Genomic DNA, 16899 nt, shown 5'->3' on the forward strand with positions numbered 1-16899 from the left:
CCTTAAGCACAATAAGGGAACCAAATCCTAACTATAAAGAAATACCACAGTACCGTAACGCCACTTCCTCCGTACTTTACTATTGGCACTGAACACAAGGGCAGGTAACGATCTCTAGAATCCTTCCTTCGGATCGCCATAGGCTATAACACGATCCATCACTCGAAATCGCTGGCTTCCAGTCACCCACAGTCCACTGGCGTCGCTTTCTACACCACCTCAAGTGTCGTTCAGCACTGACTACAGGAACTTGTGGCGTATGAGGAGTTGCTCAACTTGTGTACGGTATTCTTTTTAACTCATATGCACATTGTGGAAGCTGGACCATTGGTATCACTTTGGGACATGAATGATTGTTTCCGCTGTTTTACGCAATTTTTACAACCGCAGTTAGTATTTCTCGACTCTCTCTGTCCGGCAGTACCTGAAGTCTCTGCGTGATCTTGGTTTAACTATGGTTGTTCTTCTCGTTTCCACTCGACAATCGCATCACAATCAGTCCACCTGGACGGTTTTATGCAGGAGAAGTGTCACTGATGGATTTGTTAGTCATGTGACTTCGAGTGACTAGTCCACGACCGAAGTCTCACAGCTCTCCTCAGTGACCCATTCTGCTGTCACTCTCTAGTGTCAAAAAATTTTTCTTCGCGTCTTTTTATATTGGTAGGACGGCCTCTTGCGACATATACACTCCTGGAAATGGAAAAAAGAACACATTGACACCGGTGTGTCAGACCCACCATACTTGCTCCGGACACTGCGAGAGGGCTGTACAAGCAATGATCACACGCACGGCACAGCGGACACACCAGGAACCGCGGTGTTGGCCGTCGAATGGCGCTAGCTGCGCAGCATTTGTGCACCGCCGCCGTCAGTGTCAGCCAGTTTGCCGTGGCATACGGAGCTCCATCGCAGTCTTTAACACTGGTAGCATGCCGCGACAGCGTGGACGTGAACCGTATGTGCAGTTGACGGACTTTGAGCGAGGGCGTATAGTGGGCATGCGGGAGGCCGGGTGGACGTAACGCCGAATTGCTCAACACGTGGGGCGTGAGGTCTCCACAGTACATCGATGTTGTCGCCAGTGGTCGGCGGAAGGTGCACGTGCCCGTCGACCTGGGACCGGACCGCAGCGACGCACGGATGCACGCCAAGACCGTAGGATCCTACGCAGTGCTGTAGGGGACCGCACCGCCACTTCCCAGCAAATTAGGGACACTGTTGCTCCTGGGGTATCGGCGAGGACCATTCGCAACCGTCTCCATGAAGCTGGGCTACGGTCCCGCACACCGTTAGGCCGTCTTCCGCTCACGCCCCAACATCGTGCAGCCCGCCTCCAGTGGTGTCGCGACAGGCGTGAATGGAGGGACGAATGGAGACGTGTCGTCTTCAGCCATGAGAGTCGCTTCTGCCTTGGTGCCAATGATGGTCGTATGCGTGTTTGGCGCCGTGCATGTGAGCGCCACAATCAGGACTGCATACGACCGAGGCACACAGGGCCAACACCCGGCATCATGGTGTGGGGAGCGATCTCCTACACTGGCCGTACACCACTGGTGATCGTCGAGGGGACACTGAATAGTGCACGGTACATCCAAACCGTCATCGAACCCATCGTTCTACCATTCCTAGACCGGCAAGGGAACTTGCTGTTCCAACAGGACAATGCACGTCCGCATGTATCCCGTGCCACCCAACGTGCTCTAGAAGTGTAAGTCAACTACCCTGGCCAGCAAGATCTCCGGATCTGTCCCCCATTGAGCATGTTTGGGACTGGATGAAGCGTCGTCTCAAGCGGTCTGCACGTCCAGCATGAACGCTGGTCCAACTGAGGCGCCAGGTGGAAATGGCATGGCAAGCCGTTCCACAGGACTACATCCAGCATCTCTACGATCGTCTCCATGGGAGAATAGCAGCCTGCATTGCTGCGAAAGGTGGATATACACTGTACTAGTGCCGGCATTGTGCATGCTCTTTTGCCTGTGTCTATGTGCCTGTGGTTCTGTCAGTGTGATCATGTGATGTATCTGAACCCAGGAATGTGTCAATAAAGTTTCCCCTTCCTGGGATAATGAATTCACGGTGTTCTTATTTCAATTTCCATGAGTGTAGTAATCAATTTCGCTTTACTTAGGGGTGTCCGGATACTTTTGGGCCGGCCGAAGTGGCCGTGCGGTTAAAGGCGCTGCAGTCTGGAACCGCAAGACCGCTACGGTCGCAGGTTCGAATCCTGCCTCGGGCATGGATGTTTGTGATGTCCTTAGGTTAGTTAGGTTTAACTAGTTCTAAGTTCTAGGGGACTAATGACCTCAGCAGTTGAGTCCCATAGTGCTCAGAGCCATTTGACCCATTTTTCTGATACTTTTGGCTAGAAAGTGTAAGCAGACGTATAAAGTAACTGTTGAAGATTGGAGAATGATACGATCCAACTTCAATCACGAACTTCGCTTCTAGGCTCGTTTTGCTCATTGAGTACTGCTACACAATCCTGAAGACTGCAAGGGCCGATAAGTGCGAAAATTGTCGCACAATAAGCTGAACAGCTCATGTATCCAAGTTGGTGAAAAAATAATATACAAAGGAATGGAAAAGAAATCTGAGGATGTGTTAGCTCACGATCAGTTTGGTTTCAGGAAAGGTAAAGGCACCAAAGACACAGTTATGGTGTTGCAGTTGATAATGGAAGCAAGACTAAAGGAAAATCAGTAGACGTTCATAGGATTTGTTGACCTGGAAAAAGCATTCGACAATCTAAAATGGTGTAAGATGTTCGAAATTCTGAGAAAAATTTGGGTAAGATATAGGGAAAGACAAGTAATAAACAACGTGTACAAGAACCAAGAGGGAATAATAAGAGTGGAAGGTCAAGGACAAAGTGCACGGATTAAAAAGGGTATAAGACAAGGATTTAGTTTTTTGCCCCTTCTGTTAAGTCTATACATCGAAGACGCAAAGACGGAAATAAAAGAATGGTTCAAGAGTGGAGTTAAAATTCAAGGTGAAAGGATATCAATGATACGATTCGCTGACGATATTCCAATCCTCAGTGAAAGCGAAGAAGAATTACATGACTTTCTGAATGAAATGAACAGTCTTGTGAGTAGAGAATACGGATTGAGAGTAAATCGAAGAAAGACGAAAGAAATGAGAAGTATCAGAAATGAGAACAGCGAGAATCTGAACATAAGGTCTAGTGATCACTAAGCAGACGAAGCTACGGAATTCCACCATCTAAGCAGCAAAATAACCCATGACGTTCGGAGCAAGGAGGACTTCAAAGCAGATAACCCTGGAGAAAGGCCATTCCTGGCCAAGCGAAGTCTACTAGTACCAAACATAGGCCTTAATTTGAGGGCCGGCCGAAGTGGCGGAGCGGTTAAAGGCGCTACAGTCTGGAACCGCACGACCGCTACGGTCGCAGGTTCGAATCCTGCCTCGGGCATGGATGTGTGTGATGTCCTTAGGTTAGTTAGGTTTAAGTAGTTCTAAGTTCTAGGGGACTTATGACCACAGCAGTTGAGTCCCACAGTGCTCAGAGCCATTTGAACCATTCTGAACCTTAATTTGAGGAAGAAATCCTGAGAATGTACGTTTGGAGCACAACATTGTGTAGTAGTGATACATGGACTGTGGCAAAAGAGTAACAGAAGGGAATCAAAGCATTTGAGATGTGATGCTACAGACGAATGTTAACAAATAGGTGGACTGAGGAGGTAAGGAATGAGGAGGTTCTGAGAATCGCCGAGGAAAGAAATATATGGAAATCACTGACTAGAAGAAGCGACAAGATGATAGGTCATCTGTTAAGACATTACGGGATAACTTCCATAATAGTAGAGGGGGTTGTAGAGGGTAAAAACTGTAGAGGAAGACAGAGATTGGAATAAATCCAGCAAATAAATGAGGACATAGCTTGCAAGTGCTACTCTGAGATGAAGTGGTTGGCACGAGAGACGGACTCGAGGCGGGGCGAACAAACCAGTCAGAAGACTGATGAAAAAAAAAACAACGTAGTAAAATTAAGATTTTTGTAAATAAAAGAGGTAATTGAAGCCTGAAAACAGTGGCTACAATATCAGGTTGTCTTGCTTAGACCTATCTTTTCGCTCTTCCACGAGGACGATGATCCTGCACTAGACTTGGACAGTGAATAAGAACAGCACCGTCAGTAACTCGCGCGTAATGGCAGTCGCCGCGTCATCTCTCAGGCCTTTCCGCAGCAGCACACCACCACGCACCATACAGATGACAAACATCCGGCTACGGTGTCCTCGTGGCCCGCACACATTAATGCAGTGCTCCGGAAATTCGTCACCAAGTGGGCTGCAAGAACAATGACAACACTGCATAATTTAGCACGTAAGGCGTACGAAGAATGAAGCCACACAACCTTGAAGTCTTGTCTACCAATGAAGATCACATACGGGAAGTAACACAACCGGAGTTAGTTATCAGCAGCGTGTTTTAATTCCGAACAACTGCAGAACTTTCATCATCCGGGATCTAATACTAGTAGTACTCCATGGGAAGTGAAATATTACTGCACATCTTAAACTGTAATATGTGTTTCTATACTTTTAGGAAGTTATTGGCCTTTACAACTTTAAACTGATAGATCAAACTGCCAGGATTCAAGATCAGGATCAGATCAATCGTAGCCAGGCGGAAACGGCTCAGAATGTTTGAATACAGTGTCTATGGGGAAGCTCAAGATGATGATGGTACCTACGGTCGCAGGTTCGAATCCTGCCTCGGGCATGGATGTGTGTGATGTCCTTAGGTTAGTTAGGTTTAAGTAGTTCTAAGGCCTAGGGGACTGATGACCTCAGAGGTTGTGTCCCATGGTGCTCAGGGCCATTTGAACCATTTCAGATGTAGAACAAAATGCTGATTTGAACACCTTAAAGATATGATATTGTAAGATTAATAAAAAATGGAATAAAGCCTCTCTGTGACATGTTCTTAGTAGGGCTGCTGAACAATGACAAAGAATGTACAGAGGATAAATGGTAGGAAAGAGAGAGGCAGACCAAGAAATTGGTGGATAAACAATGTGGAAGAAGACAGAAAAGCTCTTAGATGGTGGAGAACCACAGTGAACGGGATAGACTAGTCGAAGATTGCTGAAGAAAGAGAGAGACTATGCTATGGGGAGAAGAAGAAGAAGAATAAGAAGAAGGAAAGGCATTAAGAAATTTAAATATAAGATGACCTCAATAGTGCAACGTATTCTAGCATAGCACGTGAGGAATAAACTTTGAGCTCACAGAACCAGATTCGCTTCGTGTGGTGAATGGATATATTTTTGCCCGAAATATTTGTACCGAGGGACGCAACGGAACAAACCGCGTGATCTATCAAGACAGGGGAGAATACTCCGGCAAGCTATCTGCGTGGCCCGTAAATGGTAACTGGCCCTAAATATTAAAAAGAGGGAAGTCCTCCAAATGAGCTGTATACTAAAATTTTCCTTTAACTTTTGTTACACGACAAACCATACGAATTTAAAGGTGTTGTATCACCAAAACCCCAGGGATTACGATTATGGATGGAAAATTTGAGGAAGGCGAACCGAAGACTGTTTTTTATTTGCAAAACGCTTAGGAGATGCAACAAATTACTGAAGAGACTGCCTACATTGCGCTTGTCCATCCTCTTCTGGAGTTCTGCTGAGCGGTATGGAATCGTTACCTGATAACATTGAAGGAAGAGCATCTTTTTTTTTTACCTGAATTATTGCAAAATAATGAAACGAGTGTGATGCATTTGATAAACGAGTTGGCATGGCAATCAATAAACCAAAGGCCTTTTTCGTTGGTGCAAAATTTCAGTCACAAACGTTCTCCTCTTAATGTGAAAATATTTTGACGACTCCCATCTAGCTATATAGGGAGAAATCACCATCGTCACAATGTGGCACAACCCAGAGTAAAAGACTGGTATACACTTGGAGTGACACACCCTCAAATGATGATATTAGTTTAGAATTAATTAGACTAAAGAAAATGAAGCACTTTACGGTAAAAATTACTTGAGAAACTGCAGTAACTGAAGAGTCGGGAGACTAGCATATCAGTTTAATTTGTGATCTGAGATGGTTCAAATGGCTCTGAGCACTATGGGACTTAACAGCTGAGATCATCAGTCCCCTAGGCCTTAGAACTACTTAAACCTAACTCACCTAAGGACATCACACACATCCATGCCCGAGGCAGGGTTCGAACCTGCGACCGTAGCAGCAGCGCGGTTCCGGACTGTAGCGCCTAGAACCGCTCGGCCACAGCGGCCGGCATTGATTGCATGTAGATGTAGATACAGATGCTAATAGAATGCTGTTAAGGAAAATAAATCCCACCACATGTAAACAGTGGACGGTTCAAATGTTCAAATTATATGGGACTTAACTGCTAAGGTCATCAGTACCTAAGCTTACACACTACTTAACCTAAATTATCCTAAGGACAAACACACACACCCATGCCCGAGGGAGGACTCGAACCTCCGCCGGGACCAGCCGCACAGTCCACAGTGGACGGTACTTTAAAGTGAAAGTTGTCATCTCTATTACGATTACTTCTGTATCACTACTACATAAATCCAATTTAACTGATTTCGAAAGCAGTTAAATAAAAAATTATCAGCAAGAAATATTGACAATCTTTCTTTGAAAACTTTAATGGACTGTACAAAGCTGTATGAAAGTCGTGGCCGCAAATAATTGGGCGAAACCGAGCACACACGTTAAAAATATAAAAAGCGGCATTGGCGTAGTGATGTTTCGACGTATCGGGGATTGACAATATTGCCACAGAGTTTGGACACGCTTGCATTGATGGAGAGAGTGATCAGCTGCTACCTGGATTGTCAGAAACACTGTATGGGAATTGCACTAGTCGGCGGGGGAGCAGACAGCACATTTTCTCGCGATGAAAAGATGGAACATCGTTAACGTGGGCCGTTGCGGTGTAAGGAAAGTAGTGTTGCTGGCGGCGCAACATGACTTTCTCTTGCCGTGATGGTCCAGGAAGTAAAGGAAGGGTAGGGATACCGTAGCGTAGACAACTTCATTATGCTCTGTGTAATATTTAAGACAAGCCGGAAAACAACACGGGGTTGCAAAATGAATCTTTCATATCTTAGTGAAATGGTCGCTCCTACAATTTCCTTCCATAAATGTAAATGGTATGCCGAATCGGAAATCGAAAACTGAATCTTGTCTTTCCGGGTCAGTTACACCTAGTGAGCTATTATCTCATTAACGGAAGTATCGTCGATGCGAATGAGGGATATTGTCTTTTTGGGTGGCACTTCCAATTTCTGCTTATCATCATGACGATGTGATAAGTGGAGTGGAAACTTCAAAGTTTTGAACTCCTACATGAAGTTCAGCCACATTTGCTCTTCCAATCATTGCAAATCCTAGGGAGAGACAGATCTGTAATTTAACAGTTTTTGATTTTTTTTATTCAATAATGTAGTCAGGAATACTTTTGTGACTAATCTTTAAGAAAGGAAGTTCTCATCAAAAAATTAAATCTGCGGTATTCATTTTCCTTAATAATATTTTATAGTTCCTTATGAAATGGCTTTCGGCTTCCTCGGACATTATCAGTCAACTTAATATTAACCGCGTAGTCCAAACAATGTTAGCGAGAGTGTATAGACCGAGCGAGGAGGCGCCACTGGACTCGCATTCGGGAGGACGACGGTTCAACCCCGTCTCCGGCCACCCTGATTTAGGTTTTCCGTGATTTCCCTAAATCGCTTCAGGCAAATGCCGGGATGGTTCCTTTGAAAGGGCACGGCCGATTTCCTTTCCCATCTTTCCCTCACCCGAGCTTGCGCTCCGTCTCTAATGACCTCGTTGTCGACGGGACGTTAAACACTAATCTCCTCCTCCTCCTCCTCCGAGAGTGTATAGCTATACAGAGATTGTTTTTCCGTGGATATGAGACCTTTTACAGCTGTTCAGAAAGACAACCAAAAGGACATAGCTACGTTTTGTAAAAACAACCTTTTTGCAGCTATAGACTCTCTCTGCTGATGTAAGGGCTATTTGTTTATTCCTAAATTGTATGAGGACGGCCTTGGAAGCAGAAAGCCATTTCATAACGAACTATAAATTAAACAGTATTATGGGAACTAAATGTGTCACTGGCCACCGACAGTTTCTTAGTAGTTCTATGGAGCTATGTGACACAACTCACGCAATTCACGTAAATAACGGGCCGCTAATTTGCGTGCGCGGTGATGGCGCCGACAGCGATCCAGACAGGATTTACATCTGGCGAAATTGGTCGCCGAGACATAAACGCGAGTTCACTATATTGCGTCTGCAGCACAGTTCTGCCTCTGAGACACGGACAACTATACTGCCGCAAGATGACATCGTCGTCGGTGAAGATATCAAGCCTGAAGCGATGCAAGTGGCTCGCAGCTTGTTAGCGAGTCTTGAATTACTGCAATAGGTCCCATGTGAGTGTAGGAGAATGTCTCCCACCAGCCTGCGTCCGTGACGAACTGCACGTTTCGAGAAGTCGTTCATGTAAATGTCGGGGTTTGTGGAGACAAGCATCGATCTACTGTAGCAAAAGTGTGATTCACCAGAAGAGCCGACAAGTTTCCATTGATCGACGGTCTAATCCCGATGGCGTCGTGCCCACTGCAGTCGGTAGTGACGATGTCGTTGGGTCAACATGTGATCACGTAGGGGTGGTCTGCTGCGGAGTTCCATTGTCAACAATGTACGGAAAGGTGTGCACCCAAACACTTGTGCATGCGCCAGCATTGTGCTCTTCCGGCAGAGACGCCACGGACCACCACCATCTATTCTTCACAAAGCAGACAAGGCTCCGAACCCCACGTTCTGTAAAGAATCTTTGACGTCCAACCATTTAGCGCCTAGTGATAGTTTCACTATCCTTCTACCTCTGCCCGTAGACGCTCACGACAGTAGCACGTGAACATTCAACCAGCTTCGCCTTTTCGAGATATTCGTTCACAGGTTCTGCGTAATAATAATCTGTCCTTTGCCGAAGTCACTTATCTCAATGGATTTCCCAATTTGCAACTCATATTTTCGCTAGAATGTTGCCCCCTCCACGCCTGCTCCGCTTACATACTTTTCTTACTGCTTAACGTGCCCGGAACGCCACCAGGCAGCATCCAATGTCACGGTGGGCAGTGGTCAGAATGTTTTGGCTTATCGTTGTATGTGACGATGTCTCATGCGGGCAAAGCTGCCGGGAAAAGGCTAGCATTCCGTAAAAGTTTTCAACAGTGCTCAAAAACGTGCTGGAAAAATAGTCTTTAGTGCTCACGCGTCATCGTCTTTCTGATACCTATTCAAGGAAATAGGCATTTTGACCACTGCTTCACTGTATATTTATTTTCTCATGCATTTTATAAGAGGCAGATAACGGATCGTACAGTCAGTTCCAAAGCTACAGTAAAGTATGCCAATTTAGTAGGCGGCTAATCTTACTGTCTGCCACTGCAGGACAGAACACGTATAATCTCTGATTCCCATTTACTAATATTTTTCAAAAAATAGCTCCGATTTAATTGTTTATCATGCTAATTACCCTCTCACTACTATATTGTTATTCACTTATTTCATCATCATTTTTATAACAACTTTCAGTAACAATAGACTACTGTTATTCAGCCGAATCACTTCGTTGTGTCATCGGCTCCCGCCAAAAATGCGAAACGAGTGAAGTGTTCCGTGCGGATTACTTGTGTTCGGTATGAGTACTGACACAGTACAGTGTGGATGGGCCGTCCGATTAAAGTACGTGCTGCATGCCGTATAGAATGATCTTAATTTATTTGCATTTCTGCGTGCAATGCAGAGAAGATCAGAGTAGACAACGAGTAATTTCTAGAATGTATTCAATGTGCCAGAATTGTAAGTGTTCTATACAGGAATTGGGATAGCTGGACTCTGTAGGTGTATGTTTGTGAAGTCTTTTGTTTTCAATTTGTGGCTTTGGCTTTGACAGTTACGCGATTCGTGTGGTAGTTAAAGCAGGACTTCTGACATCCCTAATCGAAATTTGATTATTTCGCTGCGTTGAAAGCCAAAGTCATCTGATGGTAAATTCTGCAGCCTCACTCCCGGAACACCATGGTCGTGATCTGAGTGCTGCTCCTGTACAGGGATATCTTTAGGAGACATCGGGAGTAGGGGGACAAGGCCGTTTGTGGTGCAATTTGTTGGTGAGGGTTGCCTACATCAGGGGCAGGTATGCACTCAGAGGCAATAATATTGTTCTCTTTTGACAGGTACTGAATGTATTGACCTGTTAAGTGGCTTTCGAAGTCACTGCACTTAAGCTATTGTTCCCCCCCCCCCCCACCTCCTCTCCCCCCCCTCACTGCTACAGGTACACTTTCAGGTCTGAGTTATTGGAATAGCCCCTGTCACTCTTATCTATTTGACTGACTACTTCATTAAGTAGCAAGTTAGGAGGGTGTGGGGGACAATAGGTTAAGTGCAGTGACATGGAAAATCACTTAACAGAACAATAGGTTAAGTACCTGTCAATCAAAGGAGAACAATGGGTTGACATGGAAAAGCACTTAACAGAACAATAGGTCTTCCCCTGAGTGCATACCTACCCCTGATGTAGGCAACACACACTGACAAAATGCACCATAAACGGTCTTGTCCCCCTACTATCGAGTGGGTGGGCACTTGCAGTGTATCAGTGTTCTGCCTTGATGTGGAGGAGAACAAGTAGGACCCTCGATTGTCCTGCATTTCGTGTGCAAATGGGAACAGTTAAAGTTGTATGTTTTAACACAGATGACAGACAGAACGATCGAGTGTTCGGAGCACAGTTGCACTGGACAGTGACTGCATTTGTTGCGTTCGGCTGCGACATGTATTTGGTTCTTTCTGTGATCGCCTTCATTTTCTCTGTATCGCCATAGTAATTACAATATCGTAGTAAAATGTGACGATCATTACTCCACATTAAAGCTCTCTTTAGCAAAAAAAGAAGTACACACAACGCTGCCAACAAAGTTTTTGATTATCTATCCAGTCAAACAAAATGTCTGACAGACAGCAAAGTTGAACTTGAAAATAAGCTGAAGGAGTTCCTCCTTGATAGTTCCTTCTATTTCGTGGAATAATTTCTGTTTATGTCATACATATTCTATACAAAAGGCCCGCTCCACGTTATTACTATTAATCGTATACATGATCCATGAAATATTGAAGGTGTCTCAGGGGGAATGGTTTATATTCAGGGACATGACAGAAATGATCATTTGAAGCGAAAGTGCTGAAAACGTGGGCTCTAAAATGCATACCTTAAGAGTTACGAGAACGTGTTCATCTCTGCTAATGTGAAACGTATCTCTTCTGTTGGAGAAGTGGTCATGGCTCTTAAGATATACATTTTAGAGCCAATGTTTACCAGACAATTTTTTGTGGTTTTGGTCCGTATTACCCGCTCCCAAAATACAGAAAGAAAAGAGCTTGCATCAGAAAAGATTTGTTTCATGCTATCGAAGATGAAAACGCTCACAGCTGCTAACGTATCCAATTTAGAGCTCAGGTCTACTTGACTTTTTTGCTTCAATAATCGTCTGTGTCATATTCCTGAATATTGACAAATCGTCCTCGAACACCCTGTAAAAGTAACTAATAGGCGAACACACCATTTCGTGGTGGAGTAGTTGCTCCAATTAAGATCATCATAAACGAGCACTAAATGGGCACTGGGGATTCATAGTAACGAAGTCAATAGCGCTCGTTATGAAGAAGCTATCACAGCACACATTTGAAGTAATTCATGGAAGGCGCGAACAGTGTAGATCAGGATACGAAACGCGCTTCTGCCGGACATTAGTCGACTGTCCCCTTGTACACTAGGTTGTACACATTAATCAGGGGAATCTGCGCGATTAAGGCGCCTGTCCGGGACAACGCGTAACGGCGAGGAAAGGCTATATGTCTGCGAAATGGCTTCTCAGTCAGAGTGCGAGGCAGCTAACTGTGTGGAAATTCCAGACTGGCTGCAGTAATGGCCGTGAACCCTGAGTTGGAATGACCCTGCGGTGGACAGCAGTTATAGAATCGGCTGCAGCCATCAGCTTTGCTTTGCTCAATACAACTACTCACTTCCAGTACATTCTACGCATATCTCCTGCTATGCCACAAGGCATTCACTAAAAATAGCGAGCATTAAGTAAAGCAAATTAACTATGCAAATACTGGCGCAATAAGCAGTGGAACTATCTGCAGAACCGACTATGCGTCACATCCAGTCAGTGGTATTGAACGAAGGGTTCACTACAAAGTAACAACGAGAAATGAAATCTCGACGATAACAGTGGAAATTTATTGAAATACTGATGAAGCTCCCGGCCTGGAGCAGCTACAATCAGTAATTACTTAAACTACAACTCAAGGTTTCGTATGCATCTTTTTATTTACTAATTCAAGTCTACTCTAGGTACTACGCAGAAACGGCGTCTTTCATAAAGAGGAGAGGTTGGCAGCAGAATAACACAAATAAATAAGAAAATATATATCCACAGTTAAATAAATAGATGAGTCCGCTATCCTATGGGCGAATGGCACTGCAAGAGGAAAGTGGACTGTATCGTGCGCAATACGAGTAGCAAACCATGCGGCTAAACATCAGCAGTCTCATAGTTAGTGAGGTAGGAGGCCAATGTCGGTAGTTCAGGCTGTAGCGTCAGCGCCAGAGGAAAGTTCCTGCCAGATTAACGCTACGTGCCCGTCTCACAGTAAAGCCATACATGGGCTGTCTTTTAAATTCTTCGTCTACGTAAAATATAATTTAAGAAATGGTTCAAATGGCTCTGAGCACTATAGGACCTAACATCTGAGGTCATCATTCCCCTAGAACTTAGAATTACTTAAACAACCTAAGGACATCACACACATCCATGCCCGAGGCAGGATTCGAACCTGCGACCGTAGCGGTCGCGCTTTTACAGACTGAAGCGCCGCTCGGCACACCGGCCGTCATCTAATTTAAAGTAGTAAAGAAATGTCACTACTGTTCAATGCCGAATCATTCCAATTTTCTGTTGTGCGCCTTGGTAGCTGCGCGGTCAGTGCGGCGGATTGGTAAGCGAAGGGGCCCAGGTTCGATTGCCGACGCCGGATCGGAGATTTTCTCCGCTCAGGGACTACATGTTGTGTTGTCCTTACTTTTGTGGCGGTGTTCGTAGCGACAAGCAATTCGCTGTAGAAACGGCTTACAAAGTCACCGCCACACTTTTAATAGCGGGCCGACCGGTCCGCTGGAGCAGTGAACAGAAAGATGAAAACCCAAACACTCTGATTAAATAAAAGTCGGTACTTATCTTTATTAACGAAGATACAGACACACAGTAGTGAACTCCGGGTCTACAGAGATCTGTCTAGTTCGAGTCGGAGCGGCTAGGTCAGCGTCGGCTGACGACAAACAACAACTCTGCTGCGATGAACACACAACTGACTAGCAAGTACACAATTCGGTGGCGAGTATACAACTGAGCGGTGAATACAGAACTGTCCTAGCGCTCGCGACTCCAGCGCTTAAGAACCCAGAAGCCAGCGGTGGCGCGCGCAGACTTGCGGCGATTTCCTGTCTCGCTGGCGCTGCTTATGAGGACGGCGCCCGGACTTTGATGCTGCCAACCTTTTGGCAGCGGGCTCGGGTGGCATTACTGGCTAGGATATAACACTTACTTTAGTGTCGTAACTGACGTTACTATAGATATGGCTGAAGAGGCAGGGACTGAAAGCCAATAAACTGAAAAAATTGGTTCAATTACTATATTGTGTGTTGTACAAGAACGATAAAAATTAGGTGGAAAAGTAAGGTAAGGAATGAGGGGGTTCTGCGCAGAATCGGCCAGGGAATGAATATATGGAAAACACTGACAAGAAGAAGGGACAGGACATCTGTTAAGACGTCAAGGAATGACTGCCACTATATCGTACTAGAGGGAGCTGTAGAGGGTAAGACAGAGATTGTAATACATCCAGCAAATAACGGAGGATGTAGGTTTTTAACTGCTACTCTGAGATGAAAAGGTTGGCACAGGAGAGGAATTAATAGTGGGCTGCATCCCAGCAGAAGGCTGATGACGCAAAAAAGTGTGGTCGAATCAAAGTCAACAAGAACTGCACCGACAAACTTTCGGCAGTGGACTAAAAAGAAACTAAAAAGGAAAAAAAGACTGAAAAGGAAAAAAAGACTGAAAAGGAAAAAAAGACTGAAAAGGAAAAAAAGACTGAAAAGGAAAAAAAGACTGAAAAGGAAAAAAAGACTGAAAAGGAAAAAAAGACTGAAAAGGAAAAAAAGACTGAAAAGGAAAAAGAGACTGAAAAGGAAAAAGAGACTGAAAAGGAAAAAGAGACTGAAAAGGAAAAAGAGACTGAAAAGGAAAAAGAGACTGAAAAGGAAAAAGAGACTGAAAAGGAAAAAGAGACTGAAAAGGAAAAAGAGACTGAAAAGGAAAGAGAGACTGAAAAGGAAAAAGAGACTGAAAAGGAAAAAGAGACTGAAAAGGAAAAAGAGACTGAAAAGGAAAAAGAGACTGAAAAGGAAAAAGAGACTGAAAAGGAAAAAGAGACTGAAAAGGAAAAAGAGACTGAAAAGGAAAAAGAGACTGAAAAGGAAAAAGAGACTGAAAAGGAAAAAGAGACTGAAAAGGAAAAAGAGACTGAAAAGGAAAAAGAGACTGAAAAGGAAAAAGAGACTGAAAAGGAAAAAGAGACTGAAAAGGAAAAAGAGACTGAAAAGGAAAAAGAGACTGAAAAGGAAAAAGAGACTGAAAAGGAAAAAGAGACTGAAAAGGAAAAAGAGACTGAAAAGGAAAAAGAGACTGAAAAGGAAAAAGAGACTGAAAAGGAAAAAGAGACTGAAAAGGAAAAAGAGACTGAAAAGGAAAAAGAGACTGAAAAGGAAAAAGAGACTGAAAAGGAAAAAGAGACTGAAAAGGAAAAAGAGACTGAAAAGGAAAAAGAGACTGAAAAGGAAAAAGAGACTGAAAAGGAAAAAGAGACTGAAAAGGAAAAAGAGACTGAAAAGGAAAAAGAGACTGAAAAGGAAAAAGAGACTGAAAAGGAAAAAGAGACTGAAAAGGAAAAAGAGACTGAAAAGGAAAAAGAGACTGAAAAGGAAAAAGAGACTGAAAAGGAAAAAGAGACTGAAAAGGAAAAAGAGACTGAAAAGGAAAAAGAGACGGAAAAGGAAAAAGAGACTGAAAAGGAAAAAGAGACGGAAAAGGAAAAAGAGACGGAAAAGGAAAAAGAGACGGAAAAGGAAAAAGAGACGGAAAAGGAAAGAAAGACGGAAAAGGAAAGAAAGACGGAAAAGGAAAGAAAGACGGAAAAGGAAAGAAAGACGGAAAAGGAAAGAAAGACGGAAAAGGAAAAAAAGACGGAAAAGGAAAAAAAGACGGAAAAGGAAAAAAAGACGGAAAAGGAAAAAAAGGACCGAAAAGGAAAAAAGGACCGAAAAGGAAAAAAGGACCGAAAAGGAAAAAAGGACCGAAAAGGAAAAAAGGACCGAAAAGGAAAAAAGGACCGAAAAGGAAAAAAGGACCGAAAAGGAAAAAAGGACCGAAAAGGAAAAAAGGACCGAAAAGGAAAAAAAGACCGAAAAGGGAAAAAAGACCGAAAAGGGAAAAAAGACTGAAAAGGGAAAAAAGACTGAAAAGGGAAAAAAGACGGAAATGGGGAAAAAAGACGGAAATGGGGAAAAAAGACGGAAATGGGGAAAAAAGACGGAAATGGGGAAAAAAGACGGAAATGGGGAAAAAAGACGGAAATGGGGAAAAAAGACGGAAATGGGGAAAAAAGACGGAAATGGGAAAAAAGACTAAAAAGAAAAAAAGACTAAAAAAACACAGAAAAGAAAAGGGTCCGGTAAACATGGTCTCGGAAATACATACCTTAACAGCTATAAGCATCTGTTCTGTTGAAGAGATGTGTTTCAAAGTAGCTTAGATGCATACGTGACGTATGCATTTCAGAGTCCACATTTACTAGACTCGTTTCCTTGCTTTGGTCCATACTAGTACCTCTAAAAGTTTGTCTATGGAGTTCTAGTTCACACTGTACATGTAGAAACTTTGTCAAATGAACTGGCTTAAATACAGTTGTAAGGTAGGCATTATCATTGCAAAAGTGCGTCACTGATTCGTCAAAGCGAGTTGTATGCGGCATGGTGCTTAGCACGGTCCTCACACATCTCTGCAACTGAAAAGACGTGCTACAACGTGCCGGAAGCTATGTCATGTTGAACGGCGCGAAGAGGCCTCGACCAGAAAGACTTGCACCAGGCGACGCAACAACCCCATACACGGTCTGCCGGCCAGTAATGTCGTATTAACATTTAATTTCATTTCCAAAAACAAAAAAACTTTTTCATTAAGGAGATGACGAGCACGAACGGAAATGGTGCAAATAACGTAAATGAGCGTTTGTTCGCGAAAGAGGAAAGATGACCACTGCAACTCATTCATCACGTATGGTAAACACGTCTATTTTACTGCTAGTATCTCTAGGGCACCGTCCCCAACTGCATAATAGAGGAAACTGACGTAAATTATATCTTGAAAGGGCGTTGTAAGTAAGGTTCCAGCATCACTGCTTAAAACATTTATTGATTATTACGACAGTTGTTTCGGAAGATTTCCATTTTATTTCGAATTTAGAAATAATATATTTATAATGACTGCCCGGCACAAATTGTGTTTACTATTTTCATATTAAGTCCCGATTCACAATCCCTGTTGCTCTGCACTAATGTGTAATTTCAGTTATAAAGTTTACGACATATTAATTTTGAGCCCTGAAAAATTATTTTAGTATGTTTCAGAAATAAACCGCTTTCAGTTGTGTGTGAACTTTCCTTT

At 43.7% G+C, this 16899-nt stretch overlaps 1 protein-coding gene across 1 annotated transcript; it reads left to right on the forward strand.

The window, feature by feature from the left end:
* The first annotated feature begins 4182 nt into the window (after positions 1-4182).
* Positions 4183-15677, forward strand: LOC126456551 (myb-like protein X). Its single transcript, XM_050092298.1, has 2 exons — positions 4183-4318; positions 14194-15677. The coding sequence occupies exons 1-2, from the start codon at positions 4183-4185 to the stop codon at positions 15675-15677; spliced, it is 1620 nt and encodes a 539-aa protein (XP_049948255.1).
* The last annotated feature ends 1222 nt before the right edge of the window (positions 15678-16899 follow it).

The sequence above is a fragment of the Schistocerca serialis genome, chromosome 2, assembly GCF_023864345.2.
Source record: "Schistocerca serialis cubense isolate TAMUIC-IGC-003099 chromosome 2, iqSchSeri2.2, whole genome shotgun sequence".
In the NCBI taxonomy this organism is placed as follows: Eukaryota; Metazoa; Arthropoda; class Insecta; order Orthoptera; family Acrididae; genus Schistocerca; species Schistocerca serialis.

Coding starts and splice junctions, on each gene's coding strand:
- LOC126456551 (XM_050092298.1), top strand. CDS start 4,183: ATGGCAGTCGCCGCGTCATCTCTCAGGCCTTTCCGCAGCAGCACACCA. Junction 4,319..14,193: donor CTCCGGAAATTCGTCACCAA/GTGGGCTGCAAG, acceptor TGGACTAAAAAG/AAACTAAAAAGGAAAAAAAG.